The 16,090-nt window shown below is 40.9% G+C and overlaps 1 protein-coding gene across 3 annotated transcripts in view; it reads right to left on the reverse strand.

Moving 5' to 3' along the window:
* Positions 1–16,090, reverse strand: part of LOC136858470 (acyl-CoA Delta-9 desaturase) — a 324,585-nt gene that overhangs the window by 177,109 nt on the left and 131,386 nt on the right. For all 3 annotated transcript variants that reach the window (XM_067138026.2, XM_067138025.2, XM_067138024.2), the window contains one exon: positions 4,487–4,740. In XM_067138026.2, the coding sequence (XP_066994127.2) occupies positions 4,487–4,727 (241 nt within the window). In that variant the 5' untranslated portion in view covers positions 4,728–4,740. The remainder of the gene's footprint in view (positions 1–4,486; positions 4,741–16,090) is intronic.

The raw sequence follows: 16,090 nt of genomic DNA on the forward strand, positions 1-16,090 counted from the left end.
CATGATACATGATATTTAAAATTGTAAAATGTATCCACTGACAAGAGTTAAAAAATATGGTGATGAGAAAATGAGTATGAGAGTAAAATAGCAGTGGATCTACTTCGCAATGCCTTACTTTCGAATTAAATAAGAGAAAATACAAGGAGAAAAGGAATAAGGCATTGCCTGGTAGTGCAGATATATAATTTATACTAAACGTTAAAATAACACATTAAAATACGCAACACAAACTAAAATGAAGTCAATGGGATAAAAGCGCAACTGACATAAATACACTAGCACAAAGGACACCATTACAGACGATAAAACAGACCACTATTCCTCATAAAGCGGATGACGAGGTCTGCTGACTGCTCGTCATCTAAAATTACATTTTAGGCCTTCCCCTAAACTACCATTTCACTCAATGTGAATACAATTATTTATAGTCTAGATTGTGGCGACGTATTCCCAGACTTTGCATACCGATTTTCATTAAATTCTCTTCAGCCGTTTTCTCGTGATGCTTGTATATAGCCTACAGACCGACAGACAGACAGAAATTACGGAAAATTCCTTGTTACTGTGGACACGACTGATACATAAATACCATCATTTTTAAATTGTGAGCAATGTACAGACAAAACTCTCATTTTATATACTGTATATAGATTATCACACCGGGCTCGCCCAAATCATGACGATGCTGAAGTCTCAATACAGCCGTCACCGCAAAGGACTGTGGTAGTGTGTCCAGACCTTTTTAAACTGACCTCGGGTATGAGTGATGCTATTAGCGCCATTCCCTATTAAGCTAATTCGTGTAATGAACAGGGTGAAAATGTTGCTCGGAGGGTCGACTGGTGCGTGCATTTTAGTGGGCTTGGCAGGCTGATATGTAACAGCAACTTCGAGCCAATTCAGTGATGCCTAGGTCATCTATAGCAGTTGACGTCAGAGCTGAGGATGATCAAACCAGCCTCCGGGCTGATCATACAACAGACAGAATTAATATAAAACCAGTGTAACCTTTTCTTCTATTTCATTTCTTAGCCTAAACATTTTAGTGTTCTCGTTACTACTCCTCCTTCGTCGGGAAATTGTTTTCTGTTACATTAAAGTAATACTTCAAACAACCATATCGAATGGGACGAAAATAATAATAATAATAATAATAATAATAATACGTCAATGCGTATAACTGCGTAACACATATATTTGCGGCCAGAATGACTGCTTGATACGCAACAGAGAAATTTCAGATCCATTATAATGACAACTTACATCTGAAGATCAAGATATGAGCTGGACACTGCACATCTCTCCCAAGACTTCCTGTGGTGGTCTTCCGGATTGACTGAATCACCAGAGATCATAGATACAGTCTGCCGTCCTCATAATGTCAAGAGCCCGTGAATCATTCAGCTGACGGTACAACTGTTGACAATCCGATTAGCAGTCTGGCTAGGGTCTGAATATACTTCGTACAACCATGTAATGTACGAGGGGGTATCCAGAATTTCAGAGAATGAATGCTTACGTTAACGCCAACTTCCATAATCACCTTCAAAGTATTCACCCTGGGTTTGAATACAGCGATTTCAATATTTTTGGGAGAACTTCTGATAGTCTCAACTTCAGTGTGTTCAGCACATCCAGCAACTCCGCTTGGATCTCTTCTACAGAGACAAAACGTCGACCTTTCAAACAAAGTTTAATTTTTAGAAAGAGGCAGAAGTCGCACGGGGCCACATCAGGCGAGTAGGAGGGTGTGGAATGTTTGTCATAAGCGTCTCGTTATATCCAAGATTTATTGTATCTAATTCTCCGTTAGCTATACAACATACAACTTTTTCAACAGACGACGACCGTGCGGTTAGGGGCGCGCAGCTGTAAGCTTGCATTCGAGAGATAGTGGGTTCGAACCCCATTGTCGGCTGTCCTGAAGATGGCTGTTCGTGGTTTCTCATTTTCAGACCAGTCATATGCTGGGTCTGTACCGTAATTAAGACCATGGCCCCTTCCTTCCCACTCCTAGCCCCTTCCTATCGCATGGTGCCATAAGATCGACGACGACATTTTCTATGGACACAAGAGGATGGACCCGGAGAAGCTGGCCCACAAGATACTCACCCTCCAAGATAAAAAAAAAGAACCATCTTCTGTGAGTGAGGGAGATACTAAGACTTAGAAAAAGTGGGTGTCGAAGAGGGAGAAATACTGCAAAGGTCGCTCTTTAGGAGGAAAATTGCGGGAATGGGAGATTCACCAAAGAAAACTTGCCAAGCCATGAAACATCTCTGAGGAAGATGGGGAAAGGAGGAGTCAAAGACTTAAGGCGGGAGTGCAAAAAGAAAAGGTAGAAGTCAGATAGGGCAAGTGGCTTGTGTAAACGTGGCCCGTAGCAATTAATGTTAAATGTATTACGTTTCACTAACGTCTTTTACCGTTTTCGGAGATGCCGAGGGGCCAGAATTTTGTCCCGCAGGAGTTCTTCAACGTGCCAGTAAATCTAGCGACACGAGGCTGACGTATCTGAATACCTTCAAATAACACCCCGGACTGGGATCGAACTCGCCAAGGCCAGCGCTGTACCGCCTGAACTACCCGCCCCGACGAATTAATTAATAATACTAAACACCATCATCAACTGAAAAGCAATGCAAGGTATTTTAGAAATTACAATGACATTCATTGTGAAGAAAAAGTTTTGTGAAAACTACTGTGATTTCGGACTAGGAGAGGTTGCATAATGAAGCCGCTACGGTAATAAGGTCGTGTAAGACGAATGAAGAAACATTACTTATGATGCTTGTTTAAAGGAGCCTAACATCTAGGTCGTCGGCCCATAGCGTTAGTTACCTACGGGACATATGGACTTGGCAATTAAGGATAAGAAAGGTGCAGGGAAATCAAGGATACGACGGTTGGTCTCATTTTATTTGCGCTTGCAAAATGAAAGGTGCAGAAGCAGGTGAAGCCCCAAAGCCATTTGCGGCTTCACCTGTCACACTGTCTTGCAGGTTGAAGGAATAAGAGTCTATAATGGTGAATGCATGTATGATTGCAGCGACCGCTAAACAAACGGATGGGCTTTGGCCTACGAAGCAACTGCGACCCAACCCCACGGCCTGCAACGAATCCTCTCTGGCGTTATTCTTGATTTTATACACTAGGACTGCTATCGAACCGTCAGAAAGTTCAGTTGTTTCCAGGGGTGTTGAATCTTGTGAATGGATCTCTAACAGTCCCTCAGATCCAGATTCTCTGGCCTGGCCGGGTATGGAACCCGGGGCTTGCGGATAAGAGGCAGGCTCGCTAATAATAATAATAATAATAATAATAATAATAATAATAATAATAATAATAATTTAATGCGAACGTTTAACGAGCCTTTAACTACTAAAGGTAACAAGGGAAGCGAAGTGCCAGTATCCTGCCTTCATAAAATGTTCATTTCACGGAAGTATATCCACTGGTCTCTTGTACTGTACTGTCGAATGTCAAACTACTAAGCCGGGATTCGATCACGCAACCTTGAATATTTGTCCAACCACGTGGCCAATTGAGGACATGAAGCACAACATTTAACCCTTTAACGCTCATATGATTTTATGTTAAGTTTACGTACATGAACAGTGGCTAAGTATTTAGACACTTCAATAAAGTTGAATATGCTTGACAGAAGCCACTGATATTCAGCCTTATTGAATTTGGTGGTGTCTGCAGATGTTCAGTGGCTTAATATTTGGCCACCCTCTGTTCTGTCTCTCATTTCCTGCACTGTGATGCCATTTGGGATGAAAGTGGCTTGAGTTCTTGCATACCTAGCAGTATCACATGTGTATATTCTCAATTCGTTGCTATACAGTATATTGAGTGTTTCTGGAGCGATTGCTATATTATATCCCGATATTCATAATTTCATGTAAGTATAATGAGTTTTAGCCTCCGTGGCTCAGACGGCAGCGCGTCGGCCTCCCACCGCTGGATATCGTGGTTCAAATCCCGGTCACTCCATGTGAAATTTGTGCTGGACAAAGCGGAGGCAGGACAGGTTTTCCTCCGGGTACTCCGGTTTTCTCTGCCATCTTTCATTCCAGCAACACTCTCCATTAACATTTCATAGCATTTATCAGTCATTAATAATCAACTTTGGAGTGGCGACCCCATTGTAATAACAGCCTATACATGGTTCATTCATTACATCCCTGACCCGGTCAATGACTGGAAAACAGGTTGTAGGTTTTCATTTTCATATAATGAGTTTTAACTATTGTCAATAATTCATGTGAAGCTAATAGCTAACAGTACACATATTTAGCCACCAGGTTCTGAAGTTAGTTTGAAAGGGTTTTATGAAAAAACAATATCAAATCAAATGATATCCAACTAATGTTCTTCTAATAATAAAAAAATAATAATAATAAAAAAAGATCACTCAGGGAAAATTCAGAAGGCTAAATATTTAGTTACTGACCTATAGAGGGTTAAGTCTACTTACCCCAGATGGCAGTAAGCAGCTTAGCGGAAGTGAAGATGAGGTAGATCCCGTAGAGACAGCCCAAATGGAGGAATAGCTGTGCGCACATATCCGGCCACCTAATTGCCACTTTATACTCGACAGGCTTAGTCTTCGGCTCTTCTTCGCCGGTTCCTTTCGCGATAACGCCGTTACTACACGGATCAGTAGCGTTCATGTTGGCGTCTGTATTGCCAAGATGGTTCGTGTTTTCCATTCCCATGTCGCCGCGTCGCCTGCAAATAACAAAAAGAACAGTTATTATCAGCCATAACAAACAAGTTATAATATCGACGAACAGTATTTCATGCAATATGTAGGAAGGAAATACAAGCATCCACAGCACCACATTCATTCTAGCACCAACTTACTATTTCCTGAAGTAATAAAAAAGTCAAAGTGAAAATAAAAGACCAAGGTAGAAGTATTTCGTTTGGAAGACATATTTTATGTCGTGGTAATCAGTTTTTTTTTTTTTTTTGCTAGGGGCTTTACGTCGCACCGACACAGATAGGTCTTATGGCGACGATGGGATAGGAAAGGCCTAGGAGTTGGAAGGAAGCGGCCGTGGCTTTAATTAAGGTACAGCCCCATCATCTGCCTGGTGTGAAAATGGGAAACCACGGAAAACCATCTTCAGGGCCTGCCGATAGTGGGATTCGAACCTACTATCTCCCGGATGCAAGTTCACAGCGCGCGCCTCTACGCGCACGGCCAACTCGCCCGGTAATCATTGTTTTAAAGGGAAGTACAGCTTAGCAATAATCCCTTATTAACACTAGTCAGGGAAGAGTTCTGACTCAAGTGAGCGAGTTGGCCGTGCAGCTGTGAGCTTGCATTCGGGAGATAGCTTAGTGGGTTCGAACTCCAGTGTCTGCAGCCCTGAAGATGGTTTTCCATTTTCACACCAGGCAAATGCTGGGGCTGTGCTTTAATTAAGACCACGGCAGCTTCCTTCCCACTCCTAGGCCTTTCCTATCCCATCGTCGCCATAAGGCCTATCTGTGTCAGTGCGACGTAAAGCAAATTGTAAAACTGCCGACAGTAAGGTTCGAACCCATCACCATCCGCATGGAAGCTAACAGCTACACAGTCAATAATAATAATAATAATAATAATAATAATAATAATAATAATAATAATAATAATAATAATAATAATAAGATAATGGCTTTACGTCCCACTAACTGCTTACGCGGTTTTCGGAGACGCTGAGGTGTCGGAATTTTTTTTTCCCACGGGAGTTTTTGACATATTTGAGCACCTTAAGTATCACCGGACTGAGCCAGGCTCGAACCTGCGAACTTGGGCTCAGAAAGCCAGCGTCTAAACCGGCGATGACAATATTTTGTCTACTTCACCCCAAAATCTCGCCAACTCTTTTAGGCCTAAACACTATTTCGCTTCGTACGAGAGAGGACATTTTCCGTTGTTGGGCAGAATTATACCAAAGTCCTGGTCATTTACACAAAAGATAGCGAAATATAAGTGCCCTCCTTCTAAACATATGTTGTTAGAAGACTTAATATGAACAGTAAAATGATGGTGTTAACTGCACCTGAACACCGTCCTATTTTATTACGCATTTTTCCCGTATGTATGCTTTTTGGGCTTTCTTTTTTTACTGGCGAGAATCATCGCAAGTATACTCTAATACCTGAGAATGTTTACATATAAGAATTTTAAACCATATGTATATATCCGCACAGTTTTAAAAGTTTCCTATTTACACTGATGAGTACAGCGGAATGAGCTTTTTGCCAAACAGTTGCGATTTCAACATGCTCCGCTCGCTACAGAGATTCCCTCGTAGACGGTAGCGCCAATGCTACCTCTAGTGTATTATTTACTAACTCTATGGTATCTGCTCTAATTGTCTTTAGGTTGGCTCTATGGCGGTGTGTGCTCACCAACCGCTAGAAGCCACTGTTGACTACGTCTGTTCTCTAGGAGGCGCTGTCAGATCCGTACAGCGTGCGTTGTTTAGTGATGGCAAAACTTTATCAAAATAGCGATATATCGTTTCTTCGATACATCGCTATTAAAATATCGATGCCATTGAAATATCGGCAAATACTTTATTAAAGTATTTGACAAGACCGACTACAATATATCAGACCTTAATGTTACTATCGATTGTGAGGAAAATGGCGACTTCGTGGGCGAGCGTTTGAGACATCTGGTTGGTTCATATCTGTGTTTACATTCTGTTAGTGTGTGTTATTTTGATCGAATCATTGAAGTATAACTTATGTTTGGTAAAATAGTAATCTATAACGGTTTATCAGTATGGTGTTTTGTTAGAAGTTTATATGATGGTATTTTTAATGTATAATAGTGTTTATATTGCCGTGTTGTAACATAGCATAAAATGGGTCGTTCCAGCTGCGTTCGTGGTTGTAGATCTAATTATACCGTTGCTGAAGCTTTTAAATTCCCTGAATATAGATCTCTACAGGAGAAATGGATAAGGAATATTCACCGGGAAAATTTGGAAGTCAGAGACCAAACTATTGTAGGCTATGTACTGTATGTGTGTAACCAAAATTTGTGGTTAGGGAAGATCTCTTTCCAACCGATAATGGTGAACCTATTCGTTTTTGTTTTCTTATTCAGTCGGAGTAATTTCATGTAAGTTGACGATAAGTATTAGTTTCTATGTAGAATATAAGTGTGTGAGTGTATTTATATGGGTCAGTGGTAACTAGGATCTGTAATTATACGCAGTCATGTGAGAATATGTTTGTTTCGATCGTGTTGTGAACCGGATTTAAATCGAACTATGGCAATGCCCCTCATACATCTATTCTTAAGTTCTCTAAGGAATAAAACATTATGAGAGAAGTGGGTTGGGAACATACATCGTGAATATTTCTAGAAGACAGTAGTGTGCATATGTCATCTGAGAGTAAGTCTGAGATTAGGGAAGACTATATTTTCTAATTCTAAAGAGTGGACCTATTCGTATTCCTCGAAAAAAACAAAAAACAATTCATTTAGATAGTGATAATTGATATGGTGACGTTCCTTCAGTGTCTATGTGCTTCAAAGTGTCGTGTGATTTAGATGCAATTGTATTTTGAAAGGATCTGTGCTTGCCTGCGGGAACATTTGGCTAGATCTTGGTGTATAACAAAACTTATAGTGTGACAGAAGGAGCAATCTGTACACGGTTACACAAAAGAAATAGTGACTTGCAGGGGTGGTGGTGGTGATTATTGTTTTAAGAGGAAGTACAACTAGGCAGCCATCCTCTATATAATACTAATCACAGAGAAAGAATGGAAGGGGTCCGACAATTCGCAAAATGAAGGTATCGGCCGTAGGAAGACAAGGGCCACGAAGGGAATGAAAATGAAAGACTCCCTAGGCATCCATACGTAATACCGTCGGGGTCTGAAAAGAACAAGTGTTGACCAAGGGAGGTCGGATAGGATAGATGAAAGTGAGGAGCCTGGCACAAGTAAGTGGAAGCAATGTCAGGACTCACCTGAGGGTCCCGTGGTCACCAACCCACGCTCCAAAGTTCAGAGCCCCTGGGGCCCCTTTTAGTCGCCTCTTACGACAGGCAGGGGATACCATGGGTGTTATTCTACCGCCCCCACCCACAGGGGGGGACTTGCAGGGATTAGCTTTGTTTGTAACCCAGGGGTTTTATTGTATCAATACCTTCCGATTCATGCTGTGGATATCTGTTATCAAGCAGTCTACACCGAATTGTAGCTCGTCCATGTAGGTTAAAGACTTCATTGTTTAGAGTCAATAGAGTTGTTTTAATCATGTTCTTCAATGGGGAAAATCCTATTATATCTTTAGTGTTTGAACGCTTCATTGCTAAGTTTACCACCATGGTTGGAAGTGCTACTATATCATATGTCAACATATGATTTAAAAGTTTCCAGTAAGGAAGGCTTAACATCACCGGGGCTGTTCATTGGGCTGGCATAATCATTTCGGGCGTACTTCATTTTCATCGAGTGCTGAACATTAGAATTTGTCCACCAATTCGAAACTAAGGCAAAACGTTGTTTCATAGTTCTTATGAGAGTGAATAAATTGAGAAATTTCGCACCTTGAATTATTTTTAAACAATCAGAATGATGTTATAAATATCATTTTAACAGTTTTATAATGTATTTCCATCTATCCAGCGAAGTATAATATAAGAGAAAACGTTATTTGACTAAGTGAAATTTCGAAATAATCAGCTTGTTCTCTTTTGCTGCGGGGCTGTCCATCTATTCTAACAGAATATGTGTGATTCTAGTTGATTATATGTGATGACTGATGAGTACTTATTCGCGAAGCGTTTTCATAGGTGCAACAGCGATTTTCCCTATGATGTTACATTTATCATGTTAAATTACCTACCACCGTTTGCAAAATATGTACGTGATCTTTTCGTAATTTCTGGCGGATTGAAGCAGATATTGTGTAGCCCTTCAGTGGTATCAACGCAAGTAATTTAATGTGACGCCGGGCTGAGTGGCTCAGACGGTTGAAGCTCTGGCCTTCTGATCCCAACTTGGCGGGTTTGGTCCCGGCTCAGTCTGGTAGTATTTAAAGGTGCTCAAATACGTCAGCTTCGTGTCGGTAAATTTACTGGCAGGTAAAACAACTCCTGCGGCACTAAATTCCGACATCTCCGAAAATCGTGAGTTGGTTTATCGTCGAAATGAAGTTATTGCGTGCTACCCTAACCTTCATCAGTCGGCAGCTACTGCGCCCACGACGTCCACCATCTTGGTTTTGATATTACGGTCTGATATATTGTAGTCGGTCTTGGTATTTGATATCGGTCTTCAAAATAGCGATATCTCGCCGATATATCCGTTTTAAAAATATTGGTGTTATTATCCATTATTGTAAGTCTCGTTTTACATTTAACACAATTATTAAATGATTCATTAGGTTTAATAAGTCTTGACACAGATCAGAAAACAATCTTAAAACAATGACAAGTAACATGACTCTTTCACTACAATAACACAGTATAAAAACATTTGCAGCCGAAAAATGTTACGTTACACAGAAAAACAGTATATGAAGGGTGTCTAGTAACGAGCTAATAACCTACACCAAAAATCATATGAAAAAACTGCAAACGTATAATTTGTGTACGAAGAATATTTGATAATTATCAGAGCTTTATAAAATAATAAAACATTTTCTTCCCGGCTTCTTCCTCAGCTCTGCAATTCCATTTGTTCGTGAAAAAACATGATGATCTTAGGTCAATTTCCAATACTTCTTCGGTAAACCATCTAGAAAAAGCAGCTTGGATAACAATTTGCCATTTAATCGGCTTCTCTTTCCCGTGATGGTGTTACCAGCCTTTGAAAACAGTCTTTCTGCTGGGACAGAGGTCGCTATAATGCTCAAGTATTGCCTAGCTAACGTGTAAAGCTATGATTGAGTTGTAATAGTATCACTGTATTTACGGAAGTGAACTGAGAAATGAAAAATCAAATTTCGTAATTGTAGCATGCAAATATTGAAAGGGTCTGAAAATATACCACATCGTAGCCAAAAGTATTAAATTAGACAGAAATATCGATATATTGGACACAAAATATCGATATCAACAATATATCGGACCTTAAAATATCGATGTCGATATATCGATATTTCCATCTCAACATATCGATATTTCCGATATATCGATATTCGTTAGCCATCTCTAGCTCGTTGTTGCGACAAAGATGGCTGCGCCATTCTCTGCACCCAGCAAGAACAGTGTTCCGTAATCAGTTTTTCTGTGGTCTGAGGGTGTACCAGGTGGAAAAGGCTAGGAAAGCAACGGATAGGGAATCTGCCACCTGGGCGACTGCCCTAAATGCAGATCAGTATTGATTGTATTGTATTGTATTGTGTATTGTTTCTGAAACGGATCATCACTGGAGATGAAACATGAGTACACCACTTCGAACCAGAGAGTAAACGTCAAGAGCATGGAATGGAAGCATCCCTGATTCCCAGTCAAAATGAAATTCAAGAACCAATTTTCTGCAGGAAAAAAGATACATTGTTTTGGGACTCTCAAGGACCAATCCTGGAACATTACCGCGAGTAGGGATAAACAGTAAACGTTATAGTGATGCTGGTAAACAAGCTGAAATCTGCAATTTGCAACAAACGCAGTGATCTATTGTCGAAGAGTTCTTTTGTTGCCTGACGATGCGTATCCACACACCGCCGCCCACTGCGCTCAAACCTTTCAGATGCTGCGTTTCGAGGTATTGGAGCATCCTGCGTACAGTACCGACCTCGCCCCGTAGGATTACCATCTGTTTGGTTCACTTATAAATGCTCTACGAGGCGGTCGATTCAGCTCCGATCAACAGGTGAAGGAAGCGGTGCGTACGTGGCTTCCTGCGCAACCAAAATTAAAGCTTGGGAAACGGTGGACCATGTAAATTGAAAAGCAGGGTGACTAACTGGAAAATTATATCACTAAAAAGTGTGTGCTCTTTTTGTAATAAATTATAAAACTGATTGCAGATACTTATTGGCTTTCCCTCGTAATAATTTATTCGATTAAAACCTAGAAAAATATACGAACAAAATTAAAGCAAAAGCTGAGTTAAAAAACGCACAACTGATCAGGCTATAATCACCCATGGTGGAAGTACACCTTCGCGCAAAGAGCTCGTTCGAAACTGAGTAGACTGATTGTTACTACATCAAGTTATTGTAGGAATTATACATTGTTATCAAATAAATGTATGAAAAAAGTTAAATGATAAGCAGTTTTTGTGTATAATACGATCTCGGGTACATTACATCATAATTTTTTAGTGTATTTTGATATCAACTTTCATTGCTGTAATTAGTTTTGAATAATTTGGTGCAGGTCTTTTGTAAGGCAACCGGATATTAATTCCTCTGCGTCGAAATGTAGAAAAACTATTTCATCGTGATCTGATCTTCTGACAATTTCTGTGCAGAGTGATATTAGGCTAGATAATATGTATTATTTTCATGATTTTGCGAGGAGTCTGCGGGGCCCTAACGTTACGCTCCTGCTTGTCAGTTGGTGAAGCGGGAGCGGGGGGAGTAGAGAATGCGGCAGAGTGTCACGAACGCTACTGGAGCTGCTTTCAGCTTTCCACTCTGGATGTTTCCTATTCTGCGCTACGGCCCGAGTGGCTGAGACAGTAGATCTACAGCCTGAGCCTAAGTTGGTGGGCTTGATCCCAGTTCAGTCCAGTGGTATTAGTAGGTGCTTAAATACCAGCACGTAAACGAACTCCTGGAGCACTTCTGTCTCCCGAGAACCGTAAACTAATTAGCGGAACATACAACCAGTATTATTATTATTATTAGTAAAAAGGAAATTAACACAAGGAAACTGCCCATTATTAGAAATTTCACATGAGATGAACGAAGAGACTGAATTAGCGTGAAAACACGCTTCTTTCCGAAAAAATCCAGTTAAAATTGGCCCTCCGATCATGTGTTGTGTCATAGCGTGTCATGAATACAAACAACACTGCATAGATGCGGATATCCGCGGATTTATCTTTGCGGATGGAAACTGTATGGCAGTGCGGATAATTTTCTTGCTAATATCTAAATAACGAACTTTATTATTAATTTTCACTCAAGTATGCTCTTATTTTTGCTTGTCAGCGACCCTTAACAGTGGTATGGGAGAATGGTGATACTGTATATAACAAGCCTTGAGTCCATAAAGTCGTAAATCAGACCGTAACCTAACTGGCTCCTCCCCGCAATTAATGGAAGGAAGAAACAGTTGTCGCAAGAGAAAATCCCTCATAAACCTGTGATTGTGGGGGGTCATGTACCAGATAGCCTATCAGGCCTATTGTATTATGTTAACAGACCTTTCTGTTGTTGTTGTTTTTTGAGTCATCAGTCCATAGACTGGTTTGATGCAGCTCTCCATGCCACCCTATCCTGTGCTAACTTTTTCATTTCTACGTAACTATTGCATCCTACGTCTGCTCTAATCTGCTTATCATATTCATACCTTGGCCTACCCCTACCGTTCTTACCCCCTACACTTCCTTCAAAAACCAACTGAACAAGTCCTGGGTGTCTTAAGATGTGTCCTATCATTCTATCTCTTCTTTTCGTCAAATTTAGCCAAATCGATCTCCTCTCAGCAATTCGATTCAGTATCTCTTCATTCGTGATTCGATCTATCCATCTCACCTTCAGCATTCTTCTGTAACACCACATTTCAAAAGCTTCTATTCTCTTTCTTTCTGAGCCAGTTATTGTCCATGTTTCACTTCCATACAATGCCACGCTCCACAAGAACGTCTTCAAAAACATCTTTCTAATTCCGATATCAATGTTTGAAGTGAGCAAATTTCTTTTCTTAAGAAAGCTCTTCCTTGCTTGTGCTAGTCTGCATTTTATGTCCTCCTTACTTCTGCCATCAGTACGTTCGCAACCTTGGTGGAGTGCAGTCGCTTTCGTGCTCGCTACGTGTGACTCATCCATAGCCTGGTATTCCCGTCGTACAGCTTTCAGTGTTCGTGTAGGATATTTATCGCTCTTGAACTGCAGCTAACATTATCAACTGGACTATGAATGATCCGCCCGATACGGGGCAGATCATTAATTCTGCCCTACAGACTTGTTATGCAGATCCAGCTACAACACCTTTACGAATAAATACTCTTGATTTCCAATCAAGTCTTCAAGATCAACAGCAACCAGCCCTCCCAGTGGAGCAACATCACACTTTACGTACTCGACATCATGAAGAGAGCAACGTCAGCACGGGCACCTTATCAACAGAACGAGGATCAAGTACAGGTACACATAGTCATAATAGTTCTAATATGAAGTGCAATTTAGACCCTAAAACTAAGCGTTTTCGTGCCGATCCCAACTTACATACGGAACAGTTAATAGACATGGATACTGAGAATGAAAAAGCCTCTTCCGACACAACTAATGACACAAATGCATCAAACCACCTTTCTGTTAATACCCCATTAGTTGCCCCATCATCTTCTACTAGGGGTACACCGTCGTCATCCCGTCTCAGTCAAAATAATAGGTACAATAATACTGATAACGGACCGTTCCTTGTTGTTGTTGAAGGGACTAAGGATAATATAGGGAACTTACATCCGATGTCAATAGGACGATTGATCTTTAGTGAAAATATAATTCCCCGTCAACAAGTTCTGGACATTAAACCTTCTGGTAAGAATAGACTTCGTATCGAGACCTTATCCGGAATAGCAGCAAACAAGCTAGTTGAATCAAACTTTTTGAAGGAAAAACACCTTGATGTCTATATTCCCAGCAGTGTTGTGCACAGGCTCGGGATTATCAGAAATGTAGACACGACATTTAGTGAAGATGAAATTCTAAAGGAAATTCAGAGTGCTATTCCCATTTCCCAAGTGAAACGATTTACAAAGAAGCTTCCCAATGGAGACACGCGACCTATTCCAGTCTGCCTCATAACATTTCGTGCCCAACACCTACCTCAACATATTTATATCCTAGGAACACGGTGCGAAGTTCAACCTTACATCTTTCCAGTGATGCAATGTCACCGATGTTTAAGATATAACCATTCATTATCTCAATGCAGAGGACAGCAACGCTGCAGTAGGTGTGCGGGACCTCATGACGTAAGAACTTGTACTGACACTGCACCACCATCATGCATGTATTGCCACGGTCCACACTTAGCCACGGATAGGGAGTGTCCCGAGTACAAGAAATGGTCCGAAATTAAATACCTTATGGCTCAGAATAATGTATCTCAAGAAGTAGCAATCAAAATGTACCATAACAGAAATTATTCTACTGCTGTACTGGCCCCGTCTTTCAATTGGCAAAGCAGGGAAGAATTCCCTCCTCTCTCACAATCAGCGGTTCCGTCTCCAGCGGACTTTCAGCCACAGCTACCACGCACGGATATCCCGCCGGCTAACATGCAGCCTCGGTATCCAGAACAGGTTTCTCAGCAAGTAAACAACTTGACCAACACGTCGTTAACCTCACAGCACCATCAACAACAAATAATGCCTCCTCAAAGACAACAAACGCCGATGAGAGTGCATCCTCGCATACCACAGCAATTGCAACGGCCCCAGAGACTTCCTCCCCCATCTACACCGCAACCAAATTATCCATCGATACAACAACGTCAGTATATTCCCCCACATTTGCCTGTAACACCAATTTCCCACAACCCCTATCCCCCCCAACCACATAACATCATGACAACCACCTCCAAAAATTATGAGCATTTGATCGGAAAGATATTTAACCTTATCATGCTCCTCCTTACTCAAGCTCAATCTACAACGCCCGATGCCTTTAATCCGGCTATAATACATAACATGATCGCAAGTATATTTACTTCAGGTAATGAATAAAATACTCCAATGGAACGCACGTTCCGTACTTGCGAATAAAGAGACCTTACAAAGAGTTTTATACACTGAAGATATTGATTTCGCCACCTTGAGTGAAACCTAGCTTAAGAACGATTCTAATCTAACCATTCCTGGCTATAATGTCATCCGACAGGACCGAGAAGACGGATATGGAGGGGTAGCAATATTAATAAAGAATACAATTCCATACGTAGAAGCAGTTATTGATCACTCGCAGATTGCAAGTTTTCAGGCCGTTGCCGCAAGAGTTCACATTAACAACCAAGATATTTCATTGGTCTCATTATATAGCCCACCACGAACAAAAATTCAACTTCAAGAATGGTATCGGCTTACGCAACAGATAGAACCACCTTTTCTCTTTTGTGGTGATTATAACGCACATAGCACAACATGGGGTTGCGAGACAAATGACACATATGGTGATGCTGTCTTACAAATAGTGGATGAGTTCAATTTATTTGTGTTAAACGATGGATCGGCTACCTTGTTACCAGTACCGGGACAACGTCTCTCCGCTGTCGACCTAACCATTTGTTCTTCTAATATCTCATCTGATTTTCATTGGAAAATCTTGCCGTATCCAATGGGTTCTAATCATTATGCTATCATCATTTCGCCTGTTTTACCATTTCGTCCTTCACCGATCAAACCCACTATTAAATGGAATGTTCAAAACGCTGACTGGGTCAAATACAGAAGGGTGATAGACGCAAATATACACTCTGTGTTACATCAAAAAACCACGCTTGATAAATACAACGCCTTCGTACACACCATTAATTTCGCTGCCGCCATATCCATTCCTGAACGAAAACAAACCAACATCTCCAAAAGATTCCCTGCTCCATGGTGGAATTCCGAATGCAGTCGACAGATAGCTAAGAGAAATCAGGCCCTCAGCAAGTTAAAGCGAGCAACTACAATGGAAAATTTCCTCAATTACAAGAATATAGATGCAGCAGTCAAACGCTTTCTGAAAAGGGTAAAGAAGAATAGCTGGCGATCTTATTGTGAAAAACTGACCAAGGATACACCCCTATCGCAACTATGGTCGATGGTTAACAAAATGAAGAACAAAACGCCAACCCCTAAAGCACTTAAATGTTGGGCAGAAGAGTTTTCAGATATTATTGCTCCACCTACGACCTCATTTACTCCAAAACAACGTCCACCGTTCGAACTTTTC

Source organism: Anabrus simplex, chromosome 1 (assembly GCF_040414725.1).
Source record: "Anabrus simplex isolate iqAnaSimp1 chromosome 1, ASM4041472v1, whole genome shotgun sequence".
NCBI classification, from domain to species: domain Eukaryota; kingdom Metazoa; phylum Arthropoda; class Insecta; order Orthoptera; family Tettigoniidae; genus Anabrus; species Anabrus simplex.